Source organism: Myotis yumanensis, unplaced genomic scaffold (assembly GCF_028538775.1).
Source record: "Myotis yumanensis isolate MYYU_CA2020_CCGP unplaced genomic scaffold, mMyoYum1.0.hap1 SCAF_20, whole genome shotgun sequence".
Lineage (NCBI taxonomy): Eukaryota > Metazoa > Chordata > Mammalia > Chiroptera > Vespertilionidae > Myotis > Myotis yumanensis.
The window spans coordinates 6,342,688-6,358,666 of NW_027223771.1; the positions used below are offsets into that span (position 1 = coordinate 6,342,688).

Genomic DNA, 15,979 nt, shown 5'->3' on the forward strand with positions numbered 1-15,979 from the left:
ATCATGTGCTACTTCTAGAGTTTCCCCAGATGATCATCTTCCTTCCGCACTCCCTCACAGGACGAATGGTCCATCTGAAAGTTGTTTTCCAGGTCAGGGAAGAGGACAGCATGGGAGGTAATTCCCTAAGCTGTTTCTTAATATTTTGTTTTCACTGGACTCATTTACTTTACTGGTGGACCATCTATTAGAGTGCTCTTGCCGACATGATTTGTGTAGGTGCCCAGGAAAATAGGAACCTTCCTTCTGGCCCTCAGGACATTTAGGATTTAGTTTGGGAGTTCAAGTATGCACACTTGGCTTTGTGATAAGTGCCACAAGGCCATCGATTTTCTAACCAACCAGCCAGCCAGCCAGCCAGCCAACCAACCCAAACCAGACAAACCACTCTCTGTTGAGGAGGAGGGAGGGAGCAAAAAATGTCTATAGTTACTGCAGGGAGACTGTGGTCCTCAGTCCTGGCTCAGACTCAGAATGTCCTGGGGGGATTTTAATTCACGGGGTGTAGGGCGGAGCAGGAATCTGGGATTCTGATACGCACCATGATGGATGCCCTCAAGGAGAATCTTTTATTTTCTTAGTTTTCACAGGTTTGTTTTTATCCTCTGAATAAACCTGTACATTTTTCTTAGACTTTCTCCTGTACTTTACTGTGAAGTGGGAATAGTTGAACTTGGGTGCCTTTTGTCTAGTTAGGTCAGTGAATATAATCTATGATTGCCTTAAGCATAATTTCCAATGTGGAAGTAAATCGTCTTTCTAGGACTTCTTTGGGTGTAGATTTGTGTATTTAATAGGGAAGCATTAATTTTAACTGTTAAATTTGTATTTTGGAGGCAGACTGGGATAAAGCTTATCCTTAATTAGGGCACTTTTGTATGTGCTAATTACATGTTTTAATCATTGTAGAAGGTCACTGAGAATCTCTTCTTGGCAATGTTTTATTGGTTCCTAGTTTCAACTTATCTACATTAAAATAGTAAAATTTTCTTTAGTTCATTAACGTTTGTTACTTAATTATCTCTCCCAAGCAGTTTGAAATTAATTGAAGTTTTAAACTCTATTCTCTGTATAGAATATTCTGACACTTTCATTTATAGAGGGAGATGTTGTCTGTATGACTCAGAATCCTTCCATCAGGGGAGATGCATGACATGTATGTTGGCGTTGTTGGTGGATTTGTTTGAAAACTTTCAGTGGTTGTATTTCATTGAACTAGACTGTCTGATTTCCAGCTGTACCGTTTTGTTGTCTTGAAGTTCTTGGTCATTCTTTTTTTAATTTTTATTATATTTTATTGATTTTTTACAGAGAGGAAGGGAGAGGGATAGAGAGTTAGAAGCATTGATGAGAGAGAAACATCGATCAGCTACCTCCTGCACATTCCCTACTGGGGATGTGCCCGCAACCCAGGTACATGCCCTCGACTGGAATCGAACCTGGGACCTTTGAGTCCGCAGATCAACGCTCTATCCACTGAGCCAAACCGGTTAGTCTTAGTCATTCTTACTCGTGTGCTTGGAGTGATGCTGTGAGTCCCTGTAGTGTTTCTGCATTTCATCCTGTTTTAATGTTAGTCACTATTTACCTGGCTGTCTTTACTTCTATTCTAATCATTTCATATAGCAAATAGCATTTGAATACTTACTATATACCAGGCATCAATGCTTGATGGCTTTACACTTCTTAGCTTAATACTAAGACCTATGTGAGTGGTACTTTTGTCACCATGTTTTGCATATGAGAAAATGGAAGTTTTGAGGGTTTAAATACTTGGCTTAAGTCTTAAAGCTAACAAATTAAAGAGCCCCATACAAATCCATGTCTGCCTTCAGAGCCCATACTTGAACTTGGCTGTGCCAGGACCAGGCTGGATTTCATCAGATCAAATTACTAAGTACCTCTACTTCTTCGAGTGGCATCTCTGGTGACACTGAGAAGTAAAGGTCATAGTCAGTGACTAGTGGTCAGTCACCGTTTTTTATAATCACTGGGGACTTTGATTCTGGGGAATGGAATAACCATGAAGTACTACTTCCCAGACATTCGTTCACACTGATGGTGTAGGCTAATGCGCAGCTTAGGGCAATAACGTTTAGAAGGACATTTGTTATAAATTTAGGAACCAGGTGTATCAGAAAAACGTAAGACACTTCTGGTTTTGCCAAGATAGTGATTAAGAGCAGAGGCCAGGAGGTGTTTACATTCATACCTTAGCTCTGTGGCTCCAGGGAAATGACCTTCCCAATCCTCAGTTTCCTCACCTGTGAACAAGGGTAGTACCAGAACTTCCTCAGAGAGAGACTGTGAGGATGACATAAGACTGTGAAGGACTTAGCAGAGTATTTTGTACATAGTAAGCTTCTAATGATGCCTTGCTATTGTGATCCGATAGGAAAGTCATAGTTTTATTAAATTTATTGCCTCTATAGATGCTCCAGGGCGGGGATAGTCAGTGATGGAGCTGCTGGTTACGTTGCCCCTTAGTGTTAGCAGACTTGTGTCGGAGGTGCTAAGTCTATGTCCAGCCTTCAGGTATTACACATATGCTTTAGGAATATAAAAATTCTAAATTCCGAAATATTTCTAAATATTTAAAAGTGGTGTATGTTTCAAAATATTCTTGCTTATAGGTAATACAGAAGTGAAGTAGGTGGTAAGAAAGTTAATTACCACAATAGTTGTAACTTGAGAAATATGAGGTGGAGTTGTGTGTGCTTGAGTGTTTGTGTTTGGTTGTATGGATGCAGGCAAAGGAGATGTCAAGTGGCAGTTATTCATCAGAAAAATGGGTTGGCATAATTTGGGTTGCATATTTACAGCTACAGCAGAAATGTCATTCTTTGGTTGCATGTAGGCCAGCGGATGGACTGGAGCAGATGATTTCTAAGAATTTTTCCAAGTCAAAGATTTTATGATTCCTTGTCACCATCTGATAGTAATAATGACTGAAATAATAGCTGAGGATGTGAGAAAAAATGTCAAAAGCTCTTCAATGGATAGAAATGCTTCTTTTTTTACTAATGACTTCCAAATGTCATTGGGAGGCCGTTTAGATGAGGACTCTTCCCAACTCTTTCTGGGATCCTGTATTGGTGAGTATGCTTCATACCAGATTAGTTCTCATTTCTTCCTTTTCAATGGAATATGTACTGTATCCTAAGAACGATAAAAAACAGCTTTCTTTTTTAGCTGTCTCAACTCATTCTAACCTCATTCCTAGCTTTGCCTAACTTCTTAGTTTATTTTGGCTGCAAAATACTGCCCACTTTTTATCTTTATAAAAATGTATTTTTCTTTTGGTGAGGGGGAAAAATGCAAGCTAACTCATACTTATTTTGGATTATCCTCCCCCCCCCCATTATTTTCCTAACCCCTTGAGCTCTGTTCAAGCCTCTGCCAGTCTTTAAAAAAAAAAAAGTTGGTTGAGTTTGAGGATAACTGAAGCACTTATGTAGGAGTGGTTTGTGAAATGTGGGAGATGTCTACTGAATTCTCTGTCAAGGCATCATTCAGTAGCAGCTTACTGGTGATAACAGATTACTGTTGATGTCTTTACTGTTCTGGGAAAGTTGTAGGTTCAGAAGGAGCAGTTAAGAGTTTACTTCAGAATAGAAATGAGGAAAAACTTTGTTATCTGTAAAAGACCTAGGTGAATGTAAGCCTCATTATATGACTCGATTTTCATTTACTTTGCTTTGTAAAATTGGACTTTATTAAGCTATTAGAAGGCAAAAAAAAAAGGATCTATGATCCTGCCAGTGTTGCCACAGACTGATCTCTGTCACTTAGAATCATGTTACTCTAAAAGAGCAGAAAACTATTGAGAGAGAGGCTCTGGGCAGATTTCTGACAGTTTTGTTTCCTTTTTTTATTGATTTAAGAGAGAGAGGAAGGAAGAGTGAGAGAGAAAGAAACATGGATGTGAGAGAGAAACATTGATGGGTTGCCTCTTGCACACACCCCAAGTGGGCCTCGAACCTAGATATGTGCCCTGACCAGGAATCGAACCGTGACCTCCTGGTTTATAGTTTGACGCTCAGCCACTGAGCCACACCAGCTGGGCAGCAGTGGGCACTTTTGTTTTCCTTCCCTTTCTTCATTTATAGGTGGAAGAATACAATGAGATTATACCTGTCTTAGGATTGTTATGGCTAGCTACCTAGTCAGTTCATGAGCTCCTTGGCCTTTGTTTTGGTCTGAAACGAATTCTGGGGGCTTCTTGATCATCCCTTGATATTATTAGCTAAGCTTCCTAAACACAGGAATGTTTTGTTAGACCAGGTAGTGGTCGCTTTAAAACCAGGTTCTCACTGAATTGTTAAGCATTTGGAAATTCCCTGTGAAGGAGAAAGAACACCCAACAAAGCCGACTGTGTTCATGGTGCTCTGTGCTCATCCTTTATATATTCAGCAGTTACTGTGGCTGGACCAGTTTGCGCCTCCAGAAGAACCAGCCCAGAGCTCTCTAACCTTCCCTTCATCACAGCCAACACCTCTCATCTCCTCCCTGCGGCCTTTCCTTTTGACCCTGACGAGCAGATGCCCAGCTGGTTTATAGGTTACAGACTGGTCTTATACAACTTTAGCTTCATATTCATTGGGCATATTTCTGTGTTGTAGGTGAAATATTTTCTTAATGTAAATTTCTCTTTTTCTGGAATTTATGTATGTGCTCTAAATGCTGCTGTTATGGTGACCGACCACATTGTAAACTCATGGATCCTACCCAGGAAGGCCCTGACTTTGATACTGAAGAGAGGGCCGATGCCAAGTCTTAAGCAGCAGTTGTCATCCAAATAAAAGAGGTTTCTTCTGATTCACAGGGAGAAGTTGTTCTGCTACTGCATAAGCTAGTCTTTTCTTTTACCAGCTTTCACTTACCTTGAGGCCAGTGAGGTACCAGAAAGGGAGGGGAGATGCTAAGCAGTCACAAAGGTGTCATCAGGGTGATGCATCAAATCTCCTTTCTCAGAGCCATTTAATTTTGCCACATGTGCAATTTGAAGAAGTTTGCTTGTCTCTTTTCCTAGCTTCTAACAGAGTGATCATGGCAATTCCAAAGGCAAGGAGTAAATCTTGGGGTGGCTTAATTTAAAAATTTTTAAATTGAAAAATTAAAAAAAACACACACCACAAACGTAGAATGGTTTAAATAGTGCAAGTGGATATTCTTTTTATTTTTTTGAGCAGTATATTCTTTTTATTTTTTGAGTCTCTTTAATGAAAAACTCTCATGTGAAATGTATCACACATTTTGTCCAAATTTTCAAAAATCCAGATTACATGTATCATAATTTTTTTTTTACATGGGATTATCCTTTATTTTCTTTCGCTAATTTGTATCATAATTTTTTATCAGGTTCCTAAGGTGGCTGTAGCGAAATACCACAAAACTGGGTGGTTTAGAGCAATAATAATGTGTTGTCTCATGGTTCCGGAGATGAGAAGTCCATAGCGAGGGGGTCCGTGGGGCTATTTCTTCCTCTTAAACTTGTAGGGGCAGAGCCTTCCCTGCCTCCTCCTGGCTTCTTGCGTTTGCGGGATCCTTGGTGTCATTGGCTTACAGATGCATCACTCCAGTCTCTGCCTGTGTTGTCACATGCCAGCTCCTCTCTGTGTATTCTTTATATGTTCTGGGTGCAAATCTTTTATCAGATACTTGACTTGCAAATATTTTCTCCTAGTCTCTGGCTTGTCTTTTCCTTTTCTTTATAGTGTCTTTAGTTTTAGCTCTTCCGTTTATGTCTCTGATTCACTTTTGGGTTAATTTTGATGTGTGGTGCGACCCAAGAGTTCTGTGTGTGTTTTTAAAAAAATTACTTATTTTTTTATTTAACATGTGGGTATCCACTTGTTCTGTCATTTGTTGAAAAGACTCTTAGAAGTTCTGTTCCTTTAAGCTCCATTATTACTACCGCTCAGGCTTGGATATGCTAATGAGCAGAAGCCGTCCTTCTCTGAGTTGGGAGAGCAGAAAAGGTTTGTCTTGGGTCTTAGCCTGATTGTACCATCGTTTGCTTTGCTTGGTTCTGACTCTATTAAGACATCCAGAGTCTTTGTAAACAGTGAGTAGAGTTTTAGCTAGCTTATCTTCTTTTTTTTTAAGTACATTTTTATTGATTACAGAGAGGAAGGGAGAGACAGAGAGAGATAGAAACATCAATAATGAGAGAGAATCAATGATCAGCTGCCTTCTGCACGCCCCCTCTGGGGATCGAGCCTACAACCTGGCATGTGCCCCACTGGCCATCGAACTGTGACCTCCTGGCTCATAGGTTGGTTCTCAACCACTGAGCCACACTGGCCAGTTTGTCTTTAGTTAGGACATTGCTCTGTTATCTTACCCTTCTGAGGGTGATTATAAAACCTTATTTTAACACATAGTTTTGGTCAGATAAGTCTGGAACAGTGTAAGCTAACTTGAACATTTGTTAAAAATAGTTCTAACACAAGATGATAAAACCCTTCTTAAAACATTTTCTTTTCTTCTTCCAAACAGTTATTTCTAACCATAAAAGTAAACTGTTTATTACAAAACCTTTTTGAAATTACCAAAGTATAAAGGAAACCTTTTCTTGCCCCATCACTGCCATCCTGATTTTGTCACAGGAGTGTTTTTAATTTTGTGTGATTGGTATATGGACTCCGGACAGCATAGTTCCCTGGAACAATATTTGGATTTACTGATGGATTCAGGCCTGTTTTCTTGCATGAAGAGAAAGGTTAGGTGCAAATATTTGATAGCATCTATTGTAAGCCAGGCCTTATACTTTACAAAGCTGCATGAATGAGCTTTACAATTATATTAAAATCCCATTTAAAACATTTCCCTTTCTCCATCCTCCCTACCTCCCCCTTTCTCTTTTATAGGCTTGAGTTAAATAAATTGCATACTGTCATTCAGCTAGTCAGTGATAATCTGAAAATCGGAGGGAAAACTTAAGCATCTTTTGGTTAAAATCATTACCCTGTGTTTTCTTTCACGGTTTGAAAGGCTTTAAAAAAGAAAGGATCAAGTAGTTCTCTTTTTCTTTCTTTTCTGGCTCATGTGGCCTCTCTTTTATTCTCTATCAAAACTGGAAGTTCCAAGACCCCCTCAGGTCTTGCTCACATTAAGGCTTGTTTCTCTTCTCCTTTCTGTGCTGTGCTTTCCACTTTGACAGCCTTAGTTTTTAACTTTGGTGCTTGTTAGCCGAATAGAAAATAAAGAAGAGACTTTTTAACAATGAAAAGTCCTTCAGTTGGATTGATTTCATCATCAGTTTTAATTTATTGAGCACCAACTAATAACTAGTTGTGGATGACTAGCCAAACCGCTCAGTTTCTTCATTGCTGAATGAACTGGCACTCCACAAAGACCTTTCCGTGGTTTACCAGCATCCCTAACTTCTTTCGTTAGTGGAACTGTGTTGTTATGGTCAGAAGTATCTGCCATGGGGGACAGTATTTAACAACCTCTCTCTTCCTCTGAGTACCCTTAAATCACCAAACTATTTGCATTTGAGTGACTAGGTAAGAAGCATCCATTATAGTGCAGTCTTCTTTTTATGTAAACAGAGGGTGTGTGTGTGTGTGTGTAGGATATTTGTGATCTTGGTGTCTAGTTTTTCTTCCTCCTCCCTTTAGGAGTTGTGTTGACAGTGACTGCCTTCTTGACAGCCAGAACTTCCCATTGACAGCCCTCACTTTATCCAATAGCGTGGCTTAGTCTAATCTGTTGCTTATGCTGTTGCCATAGCATCCTGTCTGGAAACAGAAAGGTGGATGATATGTTTGTACAGGAATCCAGATTTTTTTTCCCCTCCCTCGTTGACATTTGCCAGCAGAAATTTTGTTCTTACTGATTCAGGTTAAGGCTTGGGGGTATCATGAGTGCAAAGGGAGGTGGAATGTTTGGACTCGGGACAGTTAAAAAGAAGAGTTCTTTATATTAACCTAACCTCTCTGTTAATCACTAACCTGTTTTGTTCAGTGATTCAGGACTTTCCACTGAAGCCAACTCCTTGTTATATAAATTGCATTTATTCCTGATGAATGTTTTGTTTGCTGAACATTAGAACTCAGGCTAGAGTGGAGCTTCTTGCTGCTACACCAGCGCATTAAAACAGAAAACCAAAAGTCACAGGTTTGGGCCAGTTAATCAGCATGCGGGATGCTACAAGGCGGTTTAGGACGTGTGGAAAAGAAACCCTAAAAGAAATGACAAGTGAGTTATTTTCATCCCTCTCACTCTAATAGTGCCGATGAACCTTAGACTTGGTTGCAGAAGAATTCAACACGGGAGTAAGAAGTTGTTTATAAAGTAAAATCTTTACTTTGCATTGATTGTTATTTTTGCTTTCACTTGTTCAGAAAAATTGGAAAGAAGAGCTGTTCGTGGTTGAGGGAAATAGTAACAGACAAAACATAATCCTTTTCGGGTGTCTAGGAGGGACTACAGAATCCATCTTAATCTTTTTCAGGAGACATGGCCACATAGATGACAATTCACTTAAAACTCAGTGAGGCTGCCCGACTGGTGTGGTTTGGTGGTCAAGCGTCGAGCTATGAACCAGGAGGTCATGTTTCACTTCCGGGTCAGGGCTCATGCCGGGGTTGTGGGCTTGATCCCTAGTAGGAGGCAATGATTCTCATTATCGATGATTCTGTCTCTCTCTTCCTCTCCCTTCTTCTCTGAAATAAATAAAAACATAAAAAATGAAATGCTCAGTGAGACTCACACCAGGATTCCAGCAACACTCCCTGTGCGTGGATTTTGTTTCTTGGCCTTCTACTTCCCTTGTTGGATCTCTTACTGCCTGGAGCCTTTCTCTTCTTTTACCACAGACACTAACTCCTTGTATGGTACAGTCATCACAGCTGGTTTGAAAACTGCTTTTACAGCTGAGGAAATTAAGGTAGGGAGAATTTGCTCAAGGTCATGTATATTGTTTTTCCATTTAATGTCTTCTCCTAAAATATGACTTATTTCCCCTCCTAAAATATGTAAGACTTCACGTGACTCTTTTCCCTCATCCTCTATAGGCTGACTCAAAGAGCCCTTATCCTCCGATCTCGGAAAGTACTGGGGCATTATCTGATCAAACAGTTCTTTGGAATGAACCTCCTTGGGGTTATTTACATGTTTGAAAAGGTGGGAGATAATTTAAGGAATATTTAGTTAGCACAGCGTATCGGCCTTGCTTTTGAGACCCCTCGGATACCAGGAACATGTGATCGACTCGCCACTCTACACCGAGAGAGCGCACAGTGAGAGTTGCAGGCCAAGAAGGCACCCCTGGGAGTCAGCCCAGAGAACACCGACTGGTATGTTCTAGCTTTGAAATCAGAAATATAAACTGATATATCGTAGGATTTCTATGGATCATTGAAGGAAGACGATTGTTGTTTAGGATATTCTGAAATATCATTTAATTCTCTTCCTACCTGCTTGTCATATGGAAGCGTATGTAGCAGTGTGCTGTGATGAGGATTCATTGACTTGCATCTTCCTTTGGGCTCCCATAGGCGGTTATTTACCTTTATGATAATCCTTACCTGTGGCCTGACTTGTGGAGAAAGAGATCATTAACAAAATTCAATCTATTACTGAGATTAATCCAGAAGTTATTTGTGTTTGTCTCATTGGAATGGCACTGCCCATGATGTTTTTCCTGTTGAGTATTTTGACTTAGTTGTGCAAGTGCCGTGACTGGTGAGCAGCCTCCTGCTGTTTGAGTTGTGATGGGAGCAGGCAGTAATTGGGGGCTGGGGAGTTTGGCCTTATTGTGGAAAAGCAAGGGGTCCTTGGAAGGGTTTGATCAGAGAATTGACACACAAATCACATCCACATCGGGGCGAGTTGAACCTTGTGATAATGTGGAGGACAGATTGTGCTCCGAGGCTGGGAGGACAGTAGGGAAGCTACAGTCTAAGGGAGGTGAGGGCTTGGGCAGTAGGGAAGATCAGGAGACACTGTAGAGGTAAAATAAACAGGGTTTGTTGAGGTACAAGTAGGAGGTTAAGGAGAAGGAAATAGTTGCATGAGAGCGTGAAGGGAGACCATTAATGAGGATGAAGGACAGAATGAGAGGGTAGAAGATGCGGTGGGTGCAGAACATGTCAGGAGCAACCTGCATATAAATGATAGTTGAAACTGAGGGAATGGAATGAAAAAATGGTTGTTGGGTGTGAGGGCTATCTGGAGATAAGTTGCCTAGGTTGCCTGGCTAGGTGAATATGGCTTTCCTTTTTCTTTTACAAAAAAAATCCTATCTAATAAAAGAGTAATATGCAAATTAACTGTCACTGTGTCACAAAGATGGCGGCGCCCAGTCCCCTCAGCCCCGCCGCTGCAGTGTCCAGGCCTGTGGACCCGGCCGGGGGCCACGGGGACGAGCAACGAGGCACGACCCGCCCGCTCTGCCACTGTTGCCGCTGCAGCGTCCGGTCCTGTCAGCCCCTCCATGAGGCTGAATGCTGCGTCCAGGGGGCACACGCAAGTGGTTGGGGACTTGACTCTGGGTCTTCTGGTGCAGGGGGACTTGATGCTATGTCCCCGTTTGTGCTGGCCAGCAGGTGGACATCCCCCAAGGGGTCCCAGACTGCGAGAGGGCACAGACCAGGCTGAGGGACCCCCCCCCCCCAAGTGCACACATTTTTGTGCACCGGGCCACTAGTGTGTGTGTGTGTGTGTGTGTGTGTGTGTGTGTGTGTATTAATTGATTTCAGAGAGCAAGGGAGAGGGAGAGAAACATCAAAGATGAGAGAGAGTCATTGGTTGACTGCCTCCCGCACGCCTCCCACTGGACTTACAAGCTAGGCATGTGCCCTGACTGGGAATCAAACTGTGACCTCATGGTTCATAGACCAACGCTCAACCACTGAGCCACGCCAGTGGGGCGTAAACATGCCTTTTCTTGGTTCCCACTTTGCTCAGCCCTTCCTAAAGCTTTGGGCTCTGATGAAGAGAATTTAATTTAAAATCCATCACATCGGTTAATCATTAGAAATTTTCAGAAAGGGTCAAAGAAGTAAAAGTAATACTTTATATTGGAAAACCCTGCCTTGGTAGTGGTGGGGGATTGGATAGTCAGGGTTTGAGTCCTGTTCAGTTCCACCAGCGAGCAAGTTCCTTCTTAGGGCCTCATTGTCCTTTTCTGTGAGATAAAGGGGACTGGAACTCTATCAGTAACATTTCCTTTTAGCTTTGATACTGTCATTCCTAGAAACAGGACTCGAGAGATAGTGTATCCTAGCAATAAGTGTAGAAAACAAAGAAGGACCTTTAAAGATTAAAGTAAGATAATTGGTGTTTTAACATTTTTACGGTATTAGAGAATGTCATACTAGCTTACTTATTTAGTACAAGAAAGAAGATGGTTTTGGGAAAGGATATGGTGCTGGAAGCAGAAATCCAGTATGTAACCCATTCTAGTTTTGGGGGGACTATTCCTGGTAATTTAGCATGTGGGTTTTTTGAGGTCTGCCAAAAAACTGGAGTGTGTGATAGTCACTCACCTTTAGCGAAGTTTTAGAGTAGTTTTCATGAAAACTTTTTTCTCTTGCTCAGCTAGAATTTTTCAGAAAATTGGCTCAAGGGGGAAGTCATTTAAGTAGAGCTTTCATCACTGTATACTACTAATCTGTTTATTAGTTCATGTGTTGTTCATTATACAAACATGATTTTTTAAAAAATATATATTTTACTGATTTTTTACAGAGAGGAAGGGAGAGGGATAGAGAGTTAGAAACATCGATCAGCTGCCTCCTGCACACTCCCTACTGGGGATGTGCCCACAACCAAGGTACATGCCCTTGACCTGAATCGAACCTGGGACCCTTGAGTCCGCAGGCTGACGCTCTATCCACTGAGCCAAACCGGTCAGGGCCAAACGTGATTTTTTAAAAATAAAAATCTAATCATGACCCCTACTTTTTAAAGTTTATTTTTTGTTAATTCTCACCTCAGCATATTTTTTCCATTGCTTTTCAGAGAGAGTGTGAGGATGGGAAGGAGGGAGACAGACAGACATCGATGTGAGAGACACATCGACTGGTTGCCTCCTGTCCTCGCCCTGACTCGGGGCAGGTAGCAAACCTCAACCCTAGAGGTACGTGCCCTTGACTGGGAATTGAACCCGTGACCCTTTGGTTCACGGCCAACGCTCTGACCGCTGGGAAACACTGGACTCAGCATTGTCTCCACTGTGTCTGGTATGTCTCCTTGCACGTGATAGGAACTCTGTGATGATATGTTAAATGAATGTGTGAACTTTGGTAACTAGAGGTCATAGAAGTACCATTCTAATATGTAAAATTGTGTGGCCCAGATGAAAATAATCATAATTCTGTACTAAAGGCAGAGAAATGGAGTTGTGGAATAGTGTAGACAGATGACATTGAACCTTGTGTGTCGGATAATGTTATTGTAGACTATGCCTGTTGGTCATACTCTTGGAAATGGAAGTCAGGTAAATGAGATTCCTTTTTTGTTTTGGAGCAAAGTCAGTGCCAAATCAAACAACGTGTGGGAAGGCTTGAGCCATGGTTTCCGTGACTTCACTGGGTTTTGGTGTGCTACTTACTTGACGGGACTTTATGTTCCTGATCCTGCTTTCTGAACTGTAAGGAAAAAATGGGGAAAGGGGTAAGCCAAAACAAGGGTGTGTAGTCAGAAAATGACAAGCCCTGCTTTGCTTTTTAAAATAATAAGAGCTCTTCAACAAAATGAAAAAGGTGTGGACCTGGGTTTCATTCTTAAGTCTCTTAAAACAGCTTTGTTGCGATATAATTCATATACCATGTAATTCACCTATTTAAAGCATACAGTTCAATGGCTTTTAGTATATTCAGAGTTCTTTACAGTCCCCACATTAATTTTACAACATTATCATCACCTCTGTCTCCCCCCCACCCCCCCAGCATCATCTTGACCAAGCATTTAATAACTGTTTTATCTTGAATTAACTCACCTAAGCTATCTGAATGAAGCTCGTTCACTCATTTTTTCATTTGGACTCCTAACAGCCATCAAAAAATTGAGCTAGATTATCCCCTTCTTTACCCATAAACTTAATTTATCTTGTTGACAGAGGAGAGAAGGTTGGCTACCAAAAGCCACAGGTCTTTCTGCATATGCCAATATGACAGGTTTCTTCTGTCTTCTCTCCATTCACTTGGGTGTTTTGATGTAGAAATGTTGGATTCATTTGTATCCATATTAAATTTCATCTTGATACATTTAGCCTCTCATGTATATGCTTTTAGCCATTCAGGGATTTTGGATCTTCAGTCTGACTTTCAATATATTAGTACTTTTTAATGAATCTCAGATAGTCTGTATATATAATCATTTGCAAAGTGTTCATCAGAATTGGTCAGAGGTCGGGTGGGGGAGAGTTGCATTGGCCTTTGATGGAAACCTTGTTTTGGACTCCATCTCTTTTATTCTTAAATCATCTTTTAGGGCTCAGGAAGTATCTCTCTGGCCTGGGACAAACTCCTTTAAATCAGACATTGAAACTTTCTCCATGTCTTGGGCTGTTAATTTTTTCTTTGCTGTTATTTAATATATTTCATATAGTCTGAAGTTCATTCTCATTGGTAGGACAGAAGGAAATAAAATAGATAAGGAATTCTTTGACATACTTCCTTTTGTACTCTTCCTTATTTGTCTTGCCTCACACATGGAAAAATAGAAAAGTCCTTTTATAGTCCACAGCATGTTCCTAAGCTTTCATCTTTGGAGTAAAGAATCATACCCTTCTGTCCTTTCTCTCTAAACGGTGATAAGTTCTCCTTGTTATAAGCAAATTCAGAAGTGTTTAATTGTTAGTCACTCAGATGCACACACTGACCGTTTTAGTTAAACAGGCCTTTCTGCTTTGGTTGGAAATGGCTGTTAAATAAGGTGTTAGAGATGAAAACTAATCCTGACCACTTCTTCTTAATCAGAAGCCAAATAATAAGGCACACACTGCCTCAGCGTCTGTAGGAAACTCGCTGCCCTCACTTGCTCTTTTCTTACGGCTCCAGTTAGCAGCTCTCTGCTCCCACCGTGAGCCGTCACCTCATGTCAAGTGACTGGCTTTTCCTGAACTCATGAGCCTCCCCTGAAAGTTCCGAGAGGTTAAGCTCTGGGGAGGTATTTTCTGAGTCCATTCAATACATACAACAACCACTAATTTATTATCTACGGTGTGCCAGGCACTGACTGTAGCTAAGCATCCTACTTACATTTTCTGCTTAATCCTCCCAAGAGTGTTGTAAGAAAATATGATCTGCTCTATTTGACTGAAGGTTAGAGAAGTCAAATGAAATGCTCCAGACCTCATAGAAATAATCTCTACCAGCATTTTTATCAATCTTTAAAAGTAACTTAGCTAAAATAGTAAGAGGCACACCTAGAATTCTAATCCAGGTCTATTTCACCTCGAAAGTGAGTCATCGTCCGTGTCGTTTCCCCCCCCCCCCCCCCCCTTGCTATTGAGGGCTCACTGTGGGGTGGTACTGTGCCAGGTGCTTTAGAGAATATGAAGTTGAAGAAAATACATTCTTGGCTTTTAAAGGCCTAAAAAAAAAAAAGGGAGCGCCATTAGGAGTTTCTTAAAAGAGGACCTACCATGCTTTTGGGAAGTAGTGGGTTGAATCTGTTCCTCTGTGCAGTTGGAGCCATAGAAGTAGGTGCAGTTGGAGCCATAGAAGTAGGTGGAGATGGTGTCGCAGTTCCGTGGTGTCTGGTTGTCATCCTTGACTCGTTGCCGTGATCCGTAGGTCACTCTCCTTGGGCACAGCTGTGTCCTCAGGCCTGTCCATTGCAGACATCTGCTGCGTGGTAACGGACAAAATGTTTGCTTTTATATTAGGCTTTTCCATGAACTGTGTCTGTCTGCACATACAGAACTGTAGCGCTGGGTGAAGGATGACTTTGAGTTGTGACTACATTGCTTACTTGTGGTGAATGCTGTATTTGGCCTTTTTTTTTTTTAGTATATTTTTATTAATTTCAGAGATGACGGTTGATTTCAGAGAGGAAGGGAGAGGGGGAGAGAGAGAGAGAAACATCAATGATGAGAGAGAATCACAGATCGGCTGCCTCCTGCTCGCCTCACACTGGGGATCGAGCCCACAACACAGGCATGTGCCCTGACAGGGAATTGAGCCGTGATCTCCTGGTTGTCACTTAACCACTGACATATGGCCAGGCCATATTTGGCCATATTTGACCTTTCTAAGCGTGTCATGAAAAGAGATTTGAATGTTTGCCAGATAGAAGTAGGTCTCTTCAAGGGGTGAGGCTTCTGCCCCACTCACTTTTAAGTATCCCTAATAGTAAGTACCCTCTTCATCCTGACTTTCTATATGTGCTCAGTATGGAAATGTGTGTAACTTAACTTATGGAGATTTAGAACTTGAAGTAGTAGAAGAGTTAAAATGACCCCTAACCTCCCAGGAATAATCACTGGACATTGGCGTGATCTGTACACGAACGGGGCAGCCAACCTGTGGCTGAAACTGATTGGAGATTGGAGCTGCCATCTAAGAGCCAAACGTTGATGTGAGTTTAGTTAACTGACTGCTCAAACAGAGATTCTTTGGAGGAATGGAACAATCCAGAGCCACCACAATATCTAGGAATCAATCTAAAATTAAGCAAAATATGAAGTAACAGGAGAATGTGACCCATTCCGAAGAGAAATCTAGTTAATGGAGATTGCTCCCCAGATGACCCAAGTGTTGGATTAAGCGGATAAGGATTTAAAAGCAGCTAGTGTTACTGTACGCAGGAAGAACTACTTGTAATGAAAAGCTACAACGTCTCGGCACAGAAATAAAAACGTGAAACAAGAAACGTGATCTGAAATAAAAATTTTATAGAATGCTTATAACAGAGATGACCCCAAAAAATCACTGAACTTTTAGATCAATAACAGTTACTTAATCTGTAGAACAGAGAAGAGATTGGAACAACAATGAGCAGAACCCCAGAGATCTG

General features: G+C 41.3%; 1 protein-coding gene across 9 annotated transcripts in view; it reads left to right on the plus strand.

Moving 5' to 3' along the window:
* The first annotated feature begins 8,055 nt into the window (after positions 1-8,055).
* AKAP13 (A-kinase anchoring protein 13) overlaps positions 8,056-15,979 on the plus strand; it is a 160,205-nt gene continuing 152,281 nt past the window's right edge. For all 9 annotated transcript variants that reach the window (XM_070400388.1, XM_070400389.1, XM_070400391.1 and 6 more), the window contains exon 1: positions 8,056-8,209. In XM_070400388.1, the coding sequence (XP_070256489.1) occupies positions 8,149-8,209 (61 nt within the window). In that variant the 5' untranslated portion in view covers positions 8,056-8,148. The remainder of the gene's footprint in view (positions 8,210-15,979) is intronic.